Source organism: Camelina sativa, chromosome 5 (genome assembly GCF_030686135.1).
Source record: "Camelina sativa cultivar CO46 ecotype springtype chromosome 5, ASM3068613v1".
Classification (NCBI taxonomy): Eukaryota; Viridiplantae; Streptophyta; class Magnoliopsida; order Brassicales; family Brassicaceae; genus Camelina; species Camelina sativa.
In genome coordinates this window covers 8803085-8823368 of record NC_141884.1, presented here as the reverse complement: position 1 = coordinate 8823368, position 20284 = coordinate 8803085, and the positions used below count along the sequence as shown (strand labels likewise).

Here is a 20284-nt window from a genome sequence, read left to right as displayed (position 1 = left end):
GAGGCAAGTTCCTGAGAGTTATTGGATTAGCTAGAGGAGTTGATATTCAGATCACGGGAGAGTCGTGGCCAGCGGATTTGCTTATCAGTCCAGTGGAGTTGTATGATGTTATTCTCGTGATGGATTGGTTGCATCGGCATATGGTGCATTTGGATTGCCATCAGGGTAGAGTGGAGCTTGAGCGTCCAGAAGGGAAGTTGGTTTTTCAGGGGATTAGACCGACTTCGGGGAGTCTCGTGATCTCGGCCATTCAGGCTGGGAAGATGATCGAGAAGGACCGTGAGGCTTATTTGGTTATTATATCTATGCCAGAGTCAGTGGGAAAGTCTACGGTTAGCGGTATTCCGGTAGTGGAGGAGTTTGAGGATGTGATTCAGTCATTGCAGGGATTACCACCACATCTGTCGGATCCTTTTACTATTGAACTGGAACCAGGGACGACTTCTGTAATGCCCGCGATCCTGAATAGGATCGTAGGCCGAGACTTAGTCCGAGAAGGAAGGGAGATCTCAGACAAGTCGAGAGAAAGCTACTCGTTAGCTCGGACATTGAGGAAAAATGCGCAAAGTATCGGAGAAGGATCGGTCAGCTTTGGACAGCTCTCGGTCAGCTGCCGACAGCTTTCGGTAGTTCTCGGCCAGCTACGGTCAGCCCAACCAGCTGTCGACCAGCTATGTTCAGTTCTATCAGCTGTCGACAAGCTACGGTCAGCTCGGCCAGCTGCCGAGGAGCTCGATCAAGCTCGGCCAGCTGTTCGACAATGGACAATGTGTGAGCCAGCTGGGAGTTCGCGGACGGTTACCGGACTCGGTGACCGAATCGGTGCGATGGAACGCGTGTGATCAAACGGGTGTGATCGAAGGGTCTCGACGATAGGCACCTTTTCGGGCCTAGACTTCGGCCAGACCCTATATATAGAGGGCGAGACGCACAATTTTTGACACACGGAAACCAGGAAAAATACACAGAAACTCTCGGTGCAAATCGAGAGAAAGATCGAGAAAAAGGTTTCTAAGGCCGAGAAAGGTTTGATCGATGGAGGTACGGTGAAATACCGTCTCTAAGGGATCTGGGGAATTGGGTAGTTGCATCATCGAGCATAAGCATGTATACGTTTCGGTTGGTCTAGTTGGTCGGAGGAAAGGGGGTGCGGCTCGGAAGTGGATCGGTAACCGCAAGGTTCACCGTGAAACGACCGAACTGATGCGAATGCTACCTCCCTACCGATCAGCGTATCATCCGGGGTGTCTGAGTACGGACGGTTCGATCGGAGAAAAGTAAACGCGGCTTGGTGGTTGGACGTGGGATCAGTACAGATTCCTCGGTACACCGTCCGGACTGATGCGCGGGATAACTCTCTATCGCTCAACTGCCGTACTGGACGAGTGTATAGAAATTAGCGTGCATTGCATGACATTGTACGGCCTAAGGGAAAGTTATTGATGCCTACTTGGATTTCAGGAAAGGAGGGTGATCTCAGGAAAGGAAAGGCTTAGGCGCGGGACTCATGGCCAGGAAGATGAGTGGTGGTGATAAGGGTAGCTAGGATCGATTATACAACTTGTACTAGCTTATTATGCAAACTCATAAGTTGTATCGAATCCTTTGATTATTAATGCAATATCGAATATTTACTTTACTCTAAATTTATATCATATAGACTCTAAATATCGAATCTCAGAATGCGTGAATGAACCTTGTCTAAAGAATGGGCCTTAAAACTTGACTAAGTAGAAAATGGGACGAGAGAACCTCTCCGGCCATAGATGGCCGGGGTCGGGGTCTTTCAAGTTGGAGCGGTTAAGGGAGCAACCTCTCACCAAAATCACTTGAGGGCAGTCTTGGAGCGGTTAAGGGAGCAAAAGCTGTTCGCGAAATTGAGCAAATGCTCATTTTGGCAAAAGAGTGTCAGATTCCTTGGACACATTGTCTCAGACAAAGGAGTGTCCGTGGATCCGGAGAAGATCAAATCGCTCAAGGACTGGCCGCGTCCTAAGAATGCCACCGAGATAAGGAGCTTTCTCAGATTGGCCGGGTATTACCAAAGATTTGTCAAGGTCTTTGCAAGTATGTCCCAGCCAATGACACGATTGACGGGGAAAGATACAAAGTTCGAATGGTCGGAAGCTTGCGAAAAGATTTTCTCGGAGTTAAAGGCGATGCTCACGAGTGCCCCGGTACTGGTGTTGCCGGAGGCGGACGAGCCGTATATGATTTATACCGATGCCTCTATAACTGGGCTAGGTTGTGTGCTAATGCAAAAGGGAAGCGTGATCGCCTATGCGTCTAGGCAATTGCGTAAGCACAAAGGGAATTACCCGACGCACGACTTAGAGATGGCCGCGGTGGTGTTCGCGTTGAAGATTTGGCGTTCATATCTCTATGGAGCCAAAGTTCAAATCTTCACCGATCACAAAAGCCTAAAATACATATTCACCCAGCCGGAGTTAAATCTAAGGCAAAGACGGTGGATGGAGTTTATCGCGGACTACGACCTTGATATTGCCTATCATCCGGGAAAGGCAAATCAAGTCGCGGATGCCTTGAGTAGGAGACGCTTCGATGTAGAGGCAGAGAAGAACCAGGAAGCGTTGGTATTCATGATGGGGACTTTGCATTTGAATGCATTGTCGAAAGAAGTTGAGCCGTTGGGCTTAGGAGCAGCCGATCAAGCGGATCTACTTGGTAGAATTCGATTGGCTCAGGAAAAGGACGAGGAACTTAAGGGTTGGGCAGAAAATAATAGGACCGAGTTCCAAACATCGAACAACGGTACCATTGTGGTGAATGGACGAGTATGTGTGCCGCAAAATAAGGAATTGAGGGAGGAAATCCTAAGGGAGGTGCACCAGTCTAAGTTCTCGATCCACCCTGGTTCGACCAAGATGTATCGCGATCTGAAAAGATACTACCACTGGAAAGGAATGAAAAGAGATGTTGCCGCGTGGGTTGCTAAGTGTAAAACCTGTCAAATCGTCAAGGCCGAGCATCAGGTACCGAGCGGACTAGTCCAAAGTCTGCCTATGCTGGAATGGAAATGGGATCATGTGACGATGGACTTTGTGACCGGCTTGCCTATGAGTAATCGGAAGCATGATGCGGTATGGGTCGTGGTGGATACACTGACCAAATCCGCACATTTTATAGCAATCGCAGAAACGGATGGAGCCGCGGTAATCGCGGTAAAATACATCGAGGAAATTGTCTGGTTGCACGGAGTACCGGTAAGCATCGTCTCGGACCGAGATACGCGGTTTACCGCGCAGATCTGGAAAGCGTTTCAAAAAGCGCTGGGGACAAGGGTGAACCTAAGTACGGCCTACCACCCACAAACTGATGGGCAGTCCGAGAGAACAATTCAAACACTCGAGGAAATGTTGCGAGCTTGTGTATTGGATTGGGGCGGAGGCTGGGAAAAGTACTTAAACTTGGTGGAATTTGCATACAACAATAGCTACCAAGCTAGTATCGGAATGTCGCCTTATGAACCGCTATATGGCCGAGCATGTCGGACGCCATTGTGCTGGACGCCGGTTGGGAACGGACGCTGTTCGGACCCGAGATTGTGGACGAGACGGCCGAGAAGTTGAAATTCTTGAAAATTAAGATGAAGGAGGCCCAAGACCGACAGAAGAGTTATGGGATCAAACGTCGGAAGGAGTTGGAATTTGAAGTGGGCGACCTAGTGTATCTTAAGGCAATGACCTATAAGGGAAAAGGGCGGTTTACTAAGAGGAAAAAGTTGAGCCCAAGGTACGTTGGTCCATATAAGGTGATTGAACGAGTAGGTGCGGTGGCGTACAAACTGGAATTACCACCGAAGTTAGACGCATTTCACAAAGTTTTCCATGTATCTCAACTACGGAAATGCCTAAGTGAAGCGGACGAGGTAGTCGTAGATGTTCCACCCGAGTTGCAGGAAAACTTGACGGTGGAAGCAACACCTATTCAGATCATTGATCGAATGGAAAAAGGGATGCGCAGGAAAAAGATTAACATGGTAAAAATCTTGTGGAACTGCGGTGGACGCGAAGAAGCTACTTGGGAGACCGAGAACAAGATGAAGGCCGATTATCCTAAGTGGTTTAAGGAGATGGGTGAAGATCAACTTGATCCGGATTCGGGGACGAATCCCTTTCAAGGGGGGGAGACTTGTAACCCCCGCGATCCTGAATAGGATCGTAGGCCGAGACTTAGTCCGAGAAGGAAGGGAGATCTCGGACAAGTCGAGAGAAAGCTACTCGTTAGCTCGGACATTGACGAAAAATACGCAAAGTATCGGAGAAGGATCGGTCAGCTGTGGACAGCCCTCGGTCAGCTGCCGACAGCTCTCGGTAGTTCTCGGCCAGCTACAGTCAACTTGACCAGCTGTCTACCAGCTATGATCAGTTCGATCAGCTGTCGACAAGCTACGGTCAGCTCGGCCAGCTGCCGAGGAGCTCGATCAAGCTCGGCCAGCTGTTCGACAGTGGACGATGTGTGAGCCAGCTGGGAGCTCGCGGACGGTTACCGGACTCGGTGATCGAATCGGTGCGATGGAACGCGTGCGATCAAACGGGTGTCATCGAAGGGTCTCGACGATAGGCACCTTTTCGGGCCTAGACTTCGGCCAGACCCTATATATAGAGGGCGAGACGCACAATTTTCGTCACACGGAAACCAGGAAAAATACACAGAAACTCTCGGTGCGAATCGACAGAAAGATCTAGAAAAAGGTTTCTAAGGCCGAGAAAGGTTTGATCGACGGAGGTACGGTGAAATACCGTCTCTAAGGGATCTGGGGAATTGGGTAGTTGCATCATCGAGCATAAGCATGTATACACTTTGGTTGGTCCAGTTGGTCGGAGGAAAGGGGGTGCGGCTCGTAAGTGGATCGGTAACCGCAAGGTTCACCGTGAAACGACCGAACTGATGCGCATGCTACCTCCGTACCGATCAGCATATCATCCGGGGTGTCCGAGTACGGACGGTTTGATCGGAGGAAAGTAAACACGGCTCGGCGGTTGGATGTGGGATTGGTACAGATTCCTCGGTACACCGTCCGGACTGATGCGCGGGATAACTCTCTATCGGTCAACTGCCATACTGGACGAGTGTATAGAACTTAGCGTGCATTGCATGACATTGTACGGCCTAAGGGAAAGTTATTGATGCCTACTTGGATTTCAGGAAAGGAGGGTGATCGCGGGAAAGGAAAGGCTTAGGCGCGGGACTCATGGCCAGGAAGATGAGTGGTGGTGATAAGGGTAGCTAGGATCGATTATACAACTTGTACTAGCTTATTATGCAAACTCATAAGTTGTATCGAATCCTTTGATTATTAATGCAATATCGAATATTTACTTTACTCTAAATTTATATCATATATACTCTAAATATCGAAACTCAGAATGCGCGAATGAACCTTGTCTAAAAAATGGGCCCTAAAACTTGACTAAGTAGAAAATGGGACGAGAGAACCTCTCCGGCCATAGATGGCCGGGGTCGGGGTCTTTCAACACCGTTATCCAAGGCTCCTTACAGAATGGCTCCAGCAGAGATTGCAGAGCTGAAGAAGCAGCTAGAGGATTTGTTGAGTAAGGGATTCATCCGTCCTAGTGTATCACCGTGGGGAGCGCCGGTGTTGTTTGTGAAGAAGAAGGATGGGAGTTTTCGGTTATGTAATTATTATTGGGGTTTGAACCGGGTCACTGTGAAGAACAAGTACGCTCTTCCTACGATCGATGAGTTGTTGGATCAGTTGAGGGGTGCTACTTGGTTCTTCAAGGTAGATCAGGCGTCGGGTTATCATCAGATACCGATAGATGAGGCAGACGTAAGAAATACGGCTTTCAGGACGAGGTATGGGCATTATGAGTTTGTGGTGATTCCTTTTGGGTTGAATAACGCGCCAGCAGCGTTTATGAGATTGATGAACATCGTGTTCAGGAGTTTCTTGATGTGTCTGTCATCATTTTCATCGATGATATCCTGGTATATTCTAAGAGTCTTGAGGAGCATGTAGTGCATTTGTGGGCAGTTTTGGAGAAGCTGCAGGAGCATAAGTTATTTGCTAAGCTAAGCAAGTGTAGTTTTTGGCAGCGTGAGATGGGTTTTCTGGGTCACATTGTTTCTGCAGAGGGGGTTTCTGTAGATCCGGAGAAGATTCAGGCTATCAGGGATTGGCCTAGACCGCAGAATGCCATAGAGATCAAGTAGGGCACGCCCAATGACTAAGTTGACAGGGAAGGATGTTCCTTTTGTTTGGTCACAGGAGTGTGAGGAGGGTTTTGGAAGCCTTAAGGAGATGTTGACTACTACGCCAGTGTTGGCTTTGCCTGAGCAGGGAGAACCCTATGTGGTTTATACTTATGCATCTAGAGTTGGTTTGGGGTGTGTGTTGATGCAGCATGGGAAGGTGATTGCCTACGCTTCGCGGCAGTTGCGGAAGCATGAGGGCAACTTTCCTACTCATGATTTGGAGATGGCTGCTGTAGTTTTTGCCCGTAAGATTTGGAGATCTTATCTTTATGGTGTAAAGGTACAAGTGTTTACAGATCATAAGAGCCTGAAGTATATATTCACTCAGCCCGAGCTGAACTTGAGGCAGAGGCGGTGGATGGAACTGGTGGTAGATTATGATTTGGAGATAGCCTATCACCCTGGTAAGGCTAACACGGTTGCAGATGCCCTGAGTCGGAAGAGGGTAGCTTCGGCTCAGGAGCAGGAGATGGAGTCTCTGGTAAGAGAGATCGGTGCGTTGAGTTTGTGTGCGGTGTCTCAGGAACCATTGGGTTTGGAGGCGGTTGATAGAACAGATCTTCTGAGTAGGGTGCGGTTGGCTCAGGAGAGGGATTTGGGGGCTGGTTAATGCCTCAAAGGATGTGGATTCAAATTATCAGGTCTCAGATAATGGTACTATCTTCGTGCACGGTCGGATTTGTGTGCCCAAGGATGAGGAGTTGAGGCAGGAGTTCCTGAGAGAGGCTCATGCGAGTAAGTTTTCTATTTATCTAGGAGCGACTAAGGTGTACCGTGACCTCAAGAGATACTCTCATTGGGTCGGGATGAAGAAGGATGTAGCTAGTTGGGTCGCGAGGTGCAATGTGTGTCAGTTAGTGAAGGCTGAGCATCAGGTTCCTGGCGGGTTACTGAAGAGTCTACCTATTCCTGAGTGGAAGTGGTATATGATCACGATGGATTTCGTGGTAGGATTGCCAGTGATTGAGCGGGTGGGACCAGTAGCATACAGGCTGGAGATGCCTGAGGTTATGTGTGCGTTCCACAAGGTGTTTCATATTTCTATGTTGTGGAAGTGTCTCCGTGAGGATGATCGGTTATTAGCTAAGATTCTTGAAGATCTTCAGCCTAACATGACTTTGGAGGCGAGACCATTGAGGGTTCTCGGGAGGAGGATCAAGAAACTTCGGAAGAAGAAGATTCCTTTGATGAGAGTCCTTTTGGGATTGTGATGGTGTGGAGGAGCAGACTTGGGAGCCTGAGGCGAGGATGAAGGCAAGGTTTAAGAAGTGGTATGAGAAGCAAGCCGCGACTTGAGCTTGTTTAGCCTGGTCCCATCTGTAATTCGTGGCTGGAGCGGGAATGGAGTATTCCAGCCCATCTCTCTTGTTTACTTGGTCGCTTGGGGTGGTTGGTTGTGCGACTCAGTAACAAGATGAGGTGGTGCTCGGGGTACAAAGTTTCCGTGAGGCAGAGTTTTTGAGGAAAGTTTCCTGAAATAGAAATTTCCAAAAATGGAAAGTGCTAAAAATGGAAAGTTGTATGAGAATTTGTTCATTTTAGTGGTGGAGAGCCTTGGAGGGGCTTGTGTGGCCTTAGTGGCGGACTTTTGAGTCATTGTGCCGTGTGTGACAGTCTTTTGAGACATTGTGTGGTCTTTGTGGCGGGCTGTTTAGCCTGTTGTGTGGCCTTTGTGGTGGGCTGTTTACCCAGATGTGTGGCCTTTGTGGCGGGCTGTTTAGCCAGATGTGTGTCCTTTGTGGCAGGCTGTTTAGCCTGATGCTTGGCCTTTATGGCGGGCTGTTTAGCCAGAGTGCCTGTTTAGGCGGTCCTTCGGGACAGATGGTCTTTGTGACGATCCTTCGGGACAGATGGTCTTTGTTACGGTCCTTCGGGACAAGTGGTCTTTGTGACGGTCTTGTTTAGGACATTTGTTTGGCCTTGGTGGCGGTCCTGTTTAGGACATTTGTTTGGCGTTGGTGGTGGTCCTGTTTAGGACATTTGTTTGGCTTGGTGGCGGTCCTGTTGAGGACATTTGTTTGGCCTTGGTGGCGGTCTTATTTAGGACATTTGTTTGGCCTTTGTGGTGGTCCTGTTTAGGACATTTGTTTGGCCTTGTGACATGTATATGATCCTTATGTGGTCATGAGGTATTCCAGTGAGGGGATATGTGGTTGCTAGAACATTGTGATGTTTTACGCGAGCCACTGAAAGGAAACCTGGATAGGGATAGGACTCAGACGTGTTCAGAATTGTTTGCTCGCGACTCTTGGGGGACTTAGGTTCACCTAGTACTGCCATATTCTGAGACTTTGTGGCTTGGGAGTATGGTTGGTATATCGACTTCGGATGACGATCCGGGGGCGCACTGTAGGGTGGAAACCGGAGAGACGAGTATTGGATTTTTCCTTATATATCATGGCATGCGGGTTTAAGCCCGATGAGGAGCCAACATTATGGCATGCAGACTTAGGTCTGATGAGGAGTCAATAAAAACTCAAGGTTTAGGACTATGAGTCAAGGAAAGTCCAAAAGTCTAGAGAAAATAATGCCTGGAGCGTGAGTCTATCGCCTAGAGGTAACCTTTCGTAGATCAGTCGGAGGAGTGCGGGCCGTGGAGACGGTTGCACGGGAGTCCTTGGCTGATGGTTGTTCGAGATTCGAGGACGAATCTATGTTGGTGGGGGAGAATTGTAACATCCGCGAACCGAATTCCCGGTTTAGGGGTGCATCTGTCGATGCAACAGGCGCATCGGTCGATGCATGTTCGGTTTTCTCGGTCTAGTTTTAAGTTTAGTGCTGCGTTTTGGGTTAGGGAAAACCCTTAACTCGTGTTTTTGTCTCATTCGACGAGATTGACCCTTTTTGAGGGAAAACAAAAGAGAGAAAAGGTTCTTGAGTGTTTTTGAGGATTTTGGGTGATTTGAGGCTGTTCCTGTAGAGATCTGTAGCTGGGATCGTTGTAGGAGCTTCCTAGGAGCGTTGTTTTGCTTGTTAAAAGGTTGAGAATCTTCTTGGCAAAGGTAAGTGCATGACCATGGCTTATCTAAGCTAGAGATCTCTCTGATTTGCTTGTTATGTGTTGTTAGGCTTGTTAGATTGATATTTAGGACGTTAGGAAGCTTTCTTGTGGCTTGGGATCGATTTTTGTGGTTGTAGGAACGAAGATCCGGCGAGAAGCTTCGGGGAAAAACACGATGCTCGGTATTGCATCGGTCGATGCAGGTGCGAGGACGGTGTGTAAAACTTAGGGTTTTCGTGTTATGTAGAGCATGCGTTGGTCGATGCAGTGCGAGTGTCGATCGATGCAAGTGCATCTAGCATTGGTCGATGCAACCTTGTGTCGGTCGATGCATCCCCATTTGGTGTCGGTCGATGCATGTTGGTGTCGGTCGGTGCAGAGTCCTGGTTTGTTATTGTTGATTGTTGATTGTTAGTTGATGGTTAGAGATGTCTCTATTGCTTGTGTGTATAGCCCAGTAGATGGGAGGATTGCCTTACTGAGTGTTTATAAAATACTCATGCATTGCAATTTGTATTTGTGGTGGAGGTAAAGGCAAAGTGTGATCGTGGAATCAAGGCAATGAAGAGGAGGATGTTCTAGGGACTCGATTGGTTGTTGTCTGACATTGCTAGATTGCTAGAGTTGAGTCATTAGAAACATTTGTAGGTTGCTGGTTCTATGATATTTGTTGGTTGAACTTTGGATATTGCTTATGTTATAATTTGTTGGAATATTATTGGTTATTATTGGATAATTATTTGGTTGTTGGTATTGTTTATTTCCGGCTGTTGGTTGTGATTGTGGTTAGGTGGCTAGTGGATATGTGGCCACTAGTTGTAGTTTATTTATTATTTATTATTTCAAAAAAAAGGGTCGGATCGTTTCAAATGCGGATTTTCCTTTTTTCACAAAAACGTCCCGCTTTTCTAATCACCATTCAAGGCCTTATTCCTAGACAAAAGTTGCATTAAAGAGAATTTGAATCTTTCTCGGCATAAAGCTAATTAAACGAATGAATTTTAAATACCATAAGAGTCATCAGGGCCATTGATAAGTCACCAGAGACTTATTATTTTTGAAAACAAAGCCTCCACAAAAAAAGGTCACCACAGAAGCAATTGCAAATAATAATATTCAATAAATTAGAAAATAATATATTCAATAAATTAGAAAACAAAATATATATGAGAAAGAAACAAAAAATAAAAAATTATACCATCTAAAATAAGTAAAAATAATGAAGTCCATGGTTCCACCAAATCACATATTATTGACATTCCCAATAGTGATCCCTACACACATTTGAAAGATTAATATGATACATATTAAAATTGACAAAAAAAAAATATAATTGCCAAGACACAAATAATATTAATTTCTTCCTTACCTTGAAAGACATCAAAATCATCGTTATCGCAATTATAATATCAAAAATCAAGTAAACCCCCATCTGCATTAAAACACAAAAAAAAATCCTAATTAAATCAAACTATGATGAGAGAGTCAAGAAAATAGATAAATAAATAAAAAAAACCCTTCAGCTTTCTCGAAAAAGGACACAAGAAAATGAAAAAGAGAAGTATATTCTTATCCTAGATCCAAGTTGCATTAAAGAGAATTTAAATCTTTCTCAGCATAAAGCTAATTAAACGAATGAATTTTAAATACTATAAGAGTCATCAGTGCCATCGATAAGCGATGATGATGATTGGGTGCAGCCTTTTCCCCTTGTCTTCTTCTCCCCATTACGATCAAAAAGAGAAAGATGACAAATTGAAGCTTTTTGAGAGAGAGAGAGAGAGCCAAAATATCGTATTTTTATAAACTTTATGAATAGTGACGTTGTGGAAACAAAGTTATATAAGCGGACTGTAGTTTGATTTGCGAAAATATGCTTTTCGATTTTCATATGAAGCCTTAAGGTTTGAATGGTAACAATAGATTTGGTTTTGCAGGACAAACGATTTGATAGTGTGGTACAGTTGAACTGCAGTACGTGCAGGACAAAAGTATTTACGGGACAAATGCGGTTAATGCAAAATATGTGGTACAAAATAATGTTTGATTGGTGAAAAAACGATTTGCGGTGTGGATTTCATATTATTTTGCTCATAACTAATATAATTATAATATTATAAATTCATATTATAAATAACATTATAAGCAAATATAACATCAATTAAATTGTTTTTTATTGTCAATGAAATAGTAATTTCATCTATTATTTATAAACTTTAAAAACCAGAAATTCTTTTAATCATGTAAATTTGTGTTCATTAAAATAGTGAAGAAATACAATGTTTTAAACATAAATTTAATCTAGAAGAAACAATAATTTCTTTTAAAAAAAAAATTAGTTAATTATACATTATTGGTTAAATTTGTAATGATAAAAAAATAATCAAATTTATTTAAACTAAAATTTAACTTTTATGTACATATTTTTATGCACAACTAAAATATAAATATTTATAATTTATTTACTTTTTGGTATTTACAACATATGTAAATTATTCTTCTTTATTTTGCTATTTGTAATATAATTATTTATTGCATAAGCATCTTTTTTTATACTTAAAACAATATATTAGTAACATAAACCTTCTTTTAATGCAAATTTGGATAAATATTAATGGATCATTTATAATTTTATATAAAAAGAAAAGCGGATTTATGGTGATACGCGCTTTATCTGGGAAAAAATTATTAGCGAGGCATTTTTCATTTAACAAGACAGAACAAAAATTTAATGCTGATTTTGCTTTTTCTTTTTTAACAAAACCGCAAATTAGTATAAATTATATTGATGATGTAATAAATGCGGATTTTCCTTTTTCACAAAAACTCCCCGCTTTTCGATCACCATTCAAGGCCTTATTCCTAGAACAAAGTTGCATTAAAGAGAATTTGAATCTTTCTCGGCATAAAGCTAATTAAACGAATGAATTTTAAATACCATAAGAGTCATCAGGGCCATTGATAAGTCACCAGAGACTTATTATTTTTGAAAACAAAACCTCCACAAAAAATGTCACCATAGAAGCAATTGCAATTAATAATATTCAATAAATTAGAAAACAATATATTCAATAAATTAGAAAACAAAATATATATGAGAAAGAAACAAAAAAAAATTAAAGAAAAATTATACCATCTAAAATAAGTGAAAATAATAAAGCCAATGGTTCCACCAAATCACATATTATTGCCATTCCCAGTGGTGATCCCTATGTGATTTGCCAAAAGCACAAATAATATTAATTTTTTCCTTACCTTGAGAAACATCAAAATCATCATTATCGCAATTATAATATCAGTAATCAAGTAAACCACCACTATGATCTACATTGAAACACAAAAAAAAACACTAATTAAATCAAACTATGATGAGAGAATCAAGAAAATAGATAAATAAAGAAAAATCCTTCAGCTTTCTCGAGAAAGGAAACAAGAAATAGAAAAACAGAAATATCTTACCAATTTGCATTAAAGAGAATTTGAATCTTTCTCAGCATAAAGCTAATTAAACGAATGAATTTTAAATACCATAAAAGTCATTAGTGCCATCAATCAAAAAGAGAAAGATGACAAATTGAAGTTTTTTGAGAAAGAGAGAGCCTAAATATCGTATTTTTATAAACTTTATGAATAGTGACGTTGTGGAAACAAAGTTATATAAGCGAACTGTAGTTTGTTTTGCGAAAATACGCTTTTCAATTTTTATATGTAGCCTTAGGGGTCGAATGGTAACAACGGATTTGGTTGTGCGGGACAAACTATTTGATAGTGCGGTACAGTTGAACTGCAGTACGTGCGGGACAAAAGTATTTGCGGGACATGTGCGGTTAATGCAAAATATGCATTACAAACTAATGTTTGATTGGTGAAAAAACGATTTGCGGTGCGGATTTCATATTATTTTATTCATAACTAATATAATTATAATATTATAAATAGATATTATAAATAACATTATAAGCAAATATATCATCAATTAAATTTTTTTCTTTATTGTCAATGAAATAGTAATTTCATCTATTATTTATAAACTTTAAAAACCAAAAATTCTTTTAATCATGTAAATTTGTGTTCATTAAAATAGTGAAGAAATACAATGTTTTAAACATAAATTTGTTCTAGAAGAAACAATAATTTCTTTTAAAAAAAAAAATTTAGTTAGTTATACATTATTAGTTTAATTTGTGATGATTAAAAATAATAAAATTTATTTAAACTAAAATTTAACTTTTATGTACATATTTTTATGCAAAACTAAAATATAAATATTTATAATTTATTAACTTTTTGGTATGTACAACATATGTAAATTATTCTTATTTATTTTGTTATTTGTAACATAATTATTTATTGCATAAGCATATTTTTTATACTTAAAACAATATATTAGTACCATAAACCTTCTTTTAACACAAATTTGGATAAACATTAATGGATCATTTATAATTTAAAAAAAAGGAAAGCGGATTTATGGTGATAAGCACTTTATCTGGGAAAAATTTATTAGCGTGGCATTTTTCATTTAACAAGACAGAACAAAAAATTAATGCGGTTTTTGCTTTTTCTTTTTTTACAAAACTGCAAATTAGTGTAAATTATATGAATGATGTAATAAATGCGGATTTTCCTTTTTCACAAAAAGTCCCGCTTTTCGATCACCATTTAAGGCCTTATTCGTAGACCAAAGTTGCAATGAAGAGAATTTGAATCTTTCTCGGCATAAAGCTAATTAAACGAATGAATTTTAAATACCATAATAGTCATCAGGGCCATTGATAAGTCACCAGAGACTTATTATTTTTGAAAACAAAACCTCCACAAAAAAGTCACCACAGAAGCAATTGCAAATAATAATATTCAATAAATTAGAAAATAATATATTCAATAAATTAGAAAACAAAATATATATGAGAAAGAAACAAAAAATAAAAAATTATACCATCTAAAATAAGTAAAAATAATGAAGTCCATGGTTCCACCAAATCACATATTATTGACATTCCCAATGGTGATCCCTACACACATTTGAAAGATTAATATGATACATATTAAAATTGACAAAAAAAATATAATTGCCAAAAGCACAAATAATATTAATTTCTTCCTTACCTTGAAAGACATCAAAATCATCATTATCACAATTATAATATCAGAAATCAAGTAAACCACCATTATGATATGCTTTAAAACACAAAAAAAAAAAAACTAATTAAATCAAACTATGATGAGAGAGTCAAGAAAATAGATAAATAAAGAAAAATCATTCAGCTTTCTCGAGAAAAGACACAAGAAAGTGAAAAAGAGAAGTATCTTCTTATCCTAGACCCTAGTTGCATTAAAGAGAATTTGAATCTTTCTCAGCATAAAGCTAATTAAAAGAATGAATTTTAAATACCATAAGAGTCATCAGTGTCATCGATAAATCATCAAAGAATTATTATATTTGAAAACGAAACCTCCACAAAAAATGTCACCATAGAAGCAATTGCAAATAATAATATTCAATAAATTAGAAAACAATATATTCAATAAATTAGAAAAAAATATATATATGAGAAAGAAAAAAAAATTAAAGAAAAATTATACCATCTAAAATAAGTAAAAATATGAAGCCAATGGTTATACCAAATCACATATTATTGTCATTCCCAATGGTGATCCCTACACACAGTTGAAAGATTAATATGATACATATTAAAATTGCCAAAAACACAAATAATATTAATTTCTTTCTTACCTTGAAAGACATCAAAATCATCATTATTGCAATTATAATATCAGAAATCAAGTAAACCTCCACTGTGATCTGCATTAAAATACAAATAAAAAAACTCTAATTAAATCAAACTATGATGAGAGAGCCAAGAAAATAGAAAAATAAAGAAAAATCTTTCAGCTTTCTCGAGAAAGGACACAAGAAAGTGAAAAAGAGAAGTATCTTCTTATCCTAGACCCAAGTTGCATTAAAGAGAATTTGAATCTTTCTCAGCATAAAGCTAATTAAACGAATGAATTTTAAATACTATAAGAGTCATCAGTGCCATCGATAAGCGATGACGATGATTGGATGCAGCCTTTTCCCCTTGTAAATGTCAAGAATATATCGTCAAGAATATTCTGGAAAGATTTCACAACACCCAAGTCCTTGTAAATGTTGTACAGGCCTGGGAGCTAGTGAGCAGACAAACAGAGAACGAGGAAAGTATAGCTCAGTTAGTAGTCATTTCACAAGGAGAGAAAAACATATACACCCATGGACTGAACATGGAGCACAAAAGCATCGAAGAGATGGCCAACCTGAATTAGCACTCTCACTGATTACAATCTCTACTAGCCAGTTGATCCCACTCGCTCATTTTTCTGCCACTTATAGATATTCATTATCCACACACGTACTTATTCATGTCGGTAGACATGTTAATTTTTACCAAAATTGAAATCTTGTTTTTTTTTTACGGCTACATTTAAATTTAAGAGGTACTGCAAAAATAGTAAATCTAACTAGATTAGGCCTGCTTATTAACGCGGATATAAGAAAAATATGTAAAATTTTAAGTTGTATTCAAAATATTAATTTTATTTCATTTGATTTTTTAAAAATACCGGATTTAGAGTTCACACATTCCATCTTGCAATACAATTTTTTATATATTATTACATGATAATAAAATTAGATTATAATTCTATGCACTCAATCCCAATGAGTAACATTTATAATTTTCATATAAAAAAAATGTGCATTGTATCAAATTTATGCCTTACTTAATATTTTATAAAAACTAAAAATTAATAAAACATAATTCTCAAAAAAAAACTGAAAACTAATTTTATCTCATATTTGAAAAAGTAACAATCTCTTAAATATATTTATTTCATATTTTGTAATCTCATAAGTAATAGTTTTACTACGTGTCCAACATTATCATAAATTAATCAAAAATTCAAAGAGGTTATTATGAGAAAATTATTTGTTTATGTAAAGGTGAGTATCTACAATCCTTTTTTCTTTTAGGATTAATAATTGACACTATAATTTATTTAATTATGGTATTATAGTAATTAATTGTATAATTTTCTTAATTCTTTTGCTTATAGAATTAGTAATTTAAATTAATATTAATATTATTTTTATATACATATATGAGCTATCTTTTTATATTTATTAAATCGTTTAAATTTTAGTTTCTTATAATTTACAAATATGTTAAAACAAAGTTTTTGTATAACACATGAAAAAATCTTTAATTGTTAAATTGACACTTGTCGTGATCACATGAGTTACTAACTTTGATAACCAAGATTTATATAATAACATAATATTGAATACGCTATCAAATCATTCACCGATTAAAAAACTTAATAAAATTACATGAATTTCTTATTTTGATTATCTTTTTTTCTACATTATGTTAATCACTAATTTTAACACATTAAACATTTTCATACTTTAATCATTTTTATGTATAAATTTATTTTTACTATATGATTATAATAAATAATAATTACAATTAAATTGTAAATATTTTCCTTATTAATTGCACATATTTTCCTATTGAAATTAGTAACTTAGTATATAGTTTTCCTATTAGAATTAGTGATATAATAGATTACTTTCAAGCTCCAATAGTCAGTTCATAAAAGCACAATATTCGTCCTAAATTCAAATACATAGCACCAAAAGGAATCGAAACTGAGATCGTTATTTACCACAAAATCCCTGAATCTCATTACTCTCCTCGAAATCCCTAAACATGGAATAGATTTGTCTGTTGCTCAAGCTCCACGTCCCCTGAGAAAAAAAAACCCCCATAACCTAATCAACAACCCAATTTCCATATTCGCGAGAAACAGAGAGAAGCTAATTCAGAAAAAAAAAATAAAAAAAATTGGACATTCCCTCATCCTCATATCTCAATTCTCTTACTCCAAAAAGAACTTGGCACCAAAACAAAACATAAAGTTTTCCTTACCTTAAACATTACAACAACAACAACAACAAAAAATCTTCTTCTCCTTCTCTCTCTTTCTGATGAAGCTAAGTGTTTTTTTTGTCAACAAAAGCTAAGTGTTTTTTTTTTTTTGGTCTCTGTTTTTTTTTCTTTGTTACGCATTTGTTTTATTTTAAGTAAAAATTGAGACAACCCTTAATAAATGTTTTTTAAAAAGTAGAAATAGTTTTTTTTAAAATCAAACCATAAAAAAAATCTAAAAAACTCAACATGAACCAAAATAATGTATTTTAGTAACTTTATGAATAGTAATGTTGTGAAAAAGTTATATAAGCGGAAATAGTAGTATTTTGATTTGAGAAAATACGCTTTTCATATTGAGCCTTAATTCTCAACGTCTATATTTTTACATATATACTAGGTTCGAACCCGCGGTACACCGCGGGTCAAATGTTTTATAATTTGTAAGTTATGATTTTTTATGTTTATTAGTAATACAATTTTATGAAAATATCAAATGATGCTACTTGTATATTTTATAAACTAATCCAAATATTTTTAACAATTTGGTTAAGGTGTAAAATTGGATTTGGATTCAGCTTTAGTTCTCATTATTTTACGTATATAATCAAGACATATATATTTTGGAACGCAAAATCCGTCCCATCCTGGGAAATCCGTCCCATCTTGTCTCGTCCCGTAACTATGGAAGTGTATGAACTTAGTAAAATGAATTATTGTAAAAACAAATCAGGTGAAATTTAGAAACTTCAAATATATGTAAAATCGTTTCTAAAACAATTATTATGCCATGAACCTTATGACCTTAATGCTTTATTGATTAAACGAATACCAACTTTCATAGTGTAGGACTTGTAGGTTTCTGTTTTCAACAATTTGTATTTGTATTAAACTCAATTACTAACGGGTTTGAATAAATAACGGATTTGTAAAAACACTTACTACTTAGACATTGACTTTGTTTTTTGCCTTAACTAACGAAACCCAATCTTAATTGGGCCTTGACTTGCTTCTGGCCCATCTGGCCTCTTCCTTTCTTCGTTGACACAAAACCACACTTTCGTCTTCCTCCTCTTCGTTGTTTCTTCTTCTTTCAATGATTTCTTTCTTCTGCAATTATTCTTACTAACTCTCTTCTTCTCATGCTTGATTCTCTTGCACATGACTGATCAAAGATGAGATTTCAACAGTTCATACTCCGAGCAACCTCTTATGAGGCCTGGATCTGTTGCTTCTCAAGATAAGTCTCAGGCTAGCACTATTGTACATGCTCAAGGTACTGCTTGTAATCCGAGCATACACAACCCTTGTTCGATTTTTATTTGTTATTGATCCTTCAGTTACATCTCTATCTCCCATTACTTTCTTCAGTTCAAAGATTCAAGTTTTAGCCTTTTCGTTTTCTACAGATTTGGATATTTCTATTTTTTTTTTTTAATTCAAGGGTTTATTGTAGTTTTGCTGAATTAAAATTTTTCGGTTTTGTTGTTTCACTGGAATTGTATGTGAGTATCTTCGTATTTGAAGTATTTTTGGCAACAAAGAACAAAAGTTTTTGAAACTTCGATATCCCTTTACATTAGCCTCTTGTAAATAAGTCAAGGCGAGTGAAACCTGATATTAGGCAAAATTCAGTTATTTAGCTTATAGACAATGACCAGATCACCAGAGAATATAAGATAGTATTAGAACCTGATCACCAGAGAAAATGGTAGTTGGTTTCACCATTTCAGCTGACATCAATGACTTCTTCTGCTAGAAGGCCATCCTTTAAAAGTACCTTCGAAATCATGTAGCAGTCCTTACCATCCCACAAATTTTCTTTTTCAACACACACCAACAAAAGATAGGTCTTTGCAATCAAATTTTTGTAAATTTTTGATTAGGAACTTATTTCAATTATTTAAAAAGATAAAACTTTAAATATAATAGGACCTTCATCAAGTGATTCGGCCTTGGTCTTTGTGATCATCACATCATCTTTCTCATCACTCTCATCCTGATTGATTTTATCATTAAGTTGCTTATTCTCCACTGTCCAGGAACAATAACTCTCTGAAACTTGCTGAGTTGTTGTTTCTTAACAGTAGCATGAATCAGGATTCCCTGCAAAGTACATATAAACAAACATATAAACTAATAACTAATGAAAAACAAATATGCTAAATAAAATAAACTACTAATATAAGCTTACCAAAGCATCGCACACATGCTTGAGAAATGGTTTTTGCTTGATGAGTTATGAATGTGTTTGATGTTGGATTATTTATAGTGGTCTAGTAGTTTAGGGTATCGTATAGGATCGGTCATTGATAAGAGTGGTTGATGATTGCGAGATTTTTGGTTATGATTAGATTAAATTATGATTCTGATTGAATTTGAAATCAATGTTGATTGATACGCAGGTAACTAAAGATTATGCAGAGAGATTTGAGGGCGGGATTGATATAGTTAATATTGTGTTTATCGTTACCAAAAATTCCTTTGGAATATTCTTCAGATTGATTGTCGAGCCTAATAATTTTGGGCTGATGGACAATTTAAAATTACTTTGGACGCTAATATGGCCTTCTTTGTATGTAAGTTGCCTAATAAAGGATGAAACCGGGTTACTCTAAAAAAGACGTGGATCCTTAGTGTAATGGGTCGGATTTTTTTTTTTTTTAAGATTTCGGACAAATTTGTCCTGATCAATTTATCGAATCAGGCTCCTTTTTAATGAATTCAGTGGCAATTGCTATAAATACTTTGATAATTTCAGTCATTTTTAAAAGCGTACTCCTCTTTTAATTATAAGAAGATATATATATATATATATATATATATATTTATATTTATATTTGTTTTATTCCTTTGTTTAGGCTAACGTAAATTCGGTGAAATAACACTTGATAACATTACTTAAATAATATGATAGAAAACTACGTGATGCAAAATGGAACCAATTATGATAATTCTATCAAAACCTACATGAAACAAAGTGTTCTAAGCTATGGCGAGAAAAGGTGGCAGAAAAAATTAGGCAAATGAACCAAAAAGACACGTAAAATTATAAATTATGAATGATTTGTAA

General features: G+C 37.7%; 1 protein-coding gene and 2 long non-coding RNA genes across 3 annotated transcripts; 2 read left to right on the top strand and 1 right to left on the bottom strand.

Moving 5' to 3' along the window:
• The first annotated feature begins 3607 nt into the window (after positions 1–3607).
• Positions 3608–4177, top strand: LOC109132826 (uncharacterized). The gene has a single exon (XM_019245245.2). It carries the CDS (start codon positions 3608–3610, stop codon positions 4175–4177), a length of 570 nt encoding a protein of 189 aa, XP_019100790.2.
• A 14096-nt stretch (positions 4178–18273) lies between these two features.
• LOC104786279 (uncharacterized) lies at positions 18274–19984 on the top strand. The gene is made up of 2 exons (XR_767471.3): positions 18274–18487; positions 19617–19984. It is a non-coding gene; the product is annotated as an uncharacterized LOC104786279 (long non-coding RNA).
• On the bottom strand, positions 18741–19525 carry LOC147943421 (uncharacterized). The gene is made up of 3 exons (XR_015556503.1): positions 19406–19525; positions 18904–19317; positions 18741–18825 (listed from the first exon to the last, which is right to left on the bottom strand). It is a non-coding gene; the product is annotated as an uncharacterized LOC147943421 (long non-coding RNA).
• Positions 19985–20284: the final 300 nt, after the last annotated feature.

Bases quoted from the DNA above. Each gene is read 5' to 3' on its own strand.
- LOC109132826 (XM_019245245.2), top strand. From the start codon at position 3,608: ATGAAGGAGGCCCAAGACCGACAGAAGAGTTATGGGATCAAACGTCGG.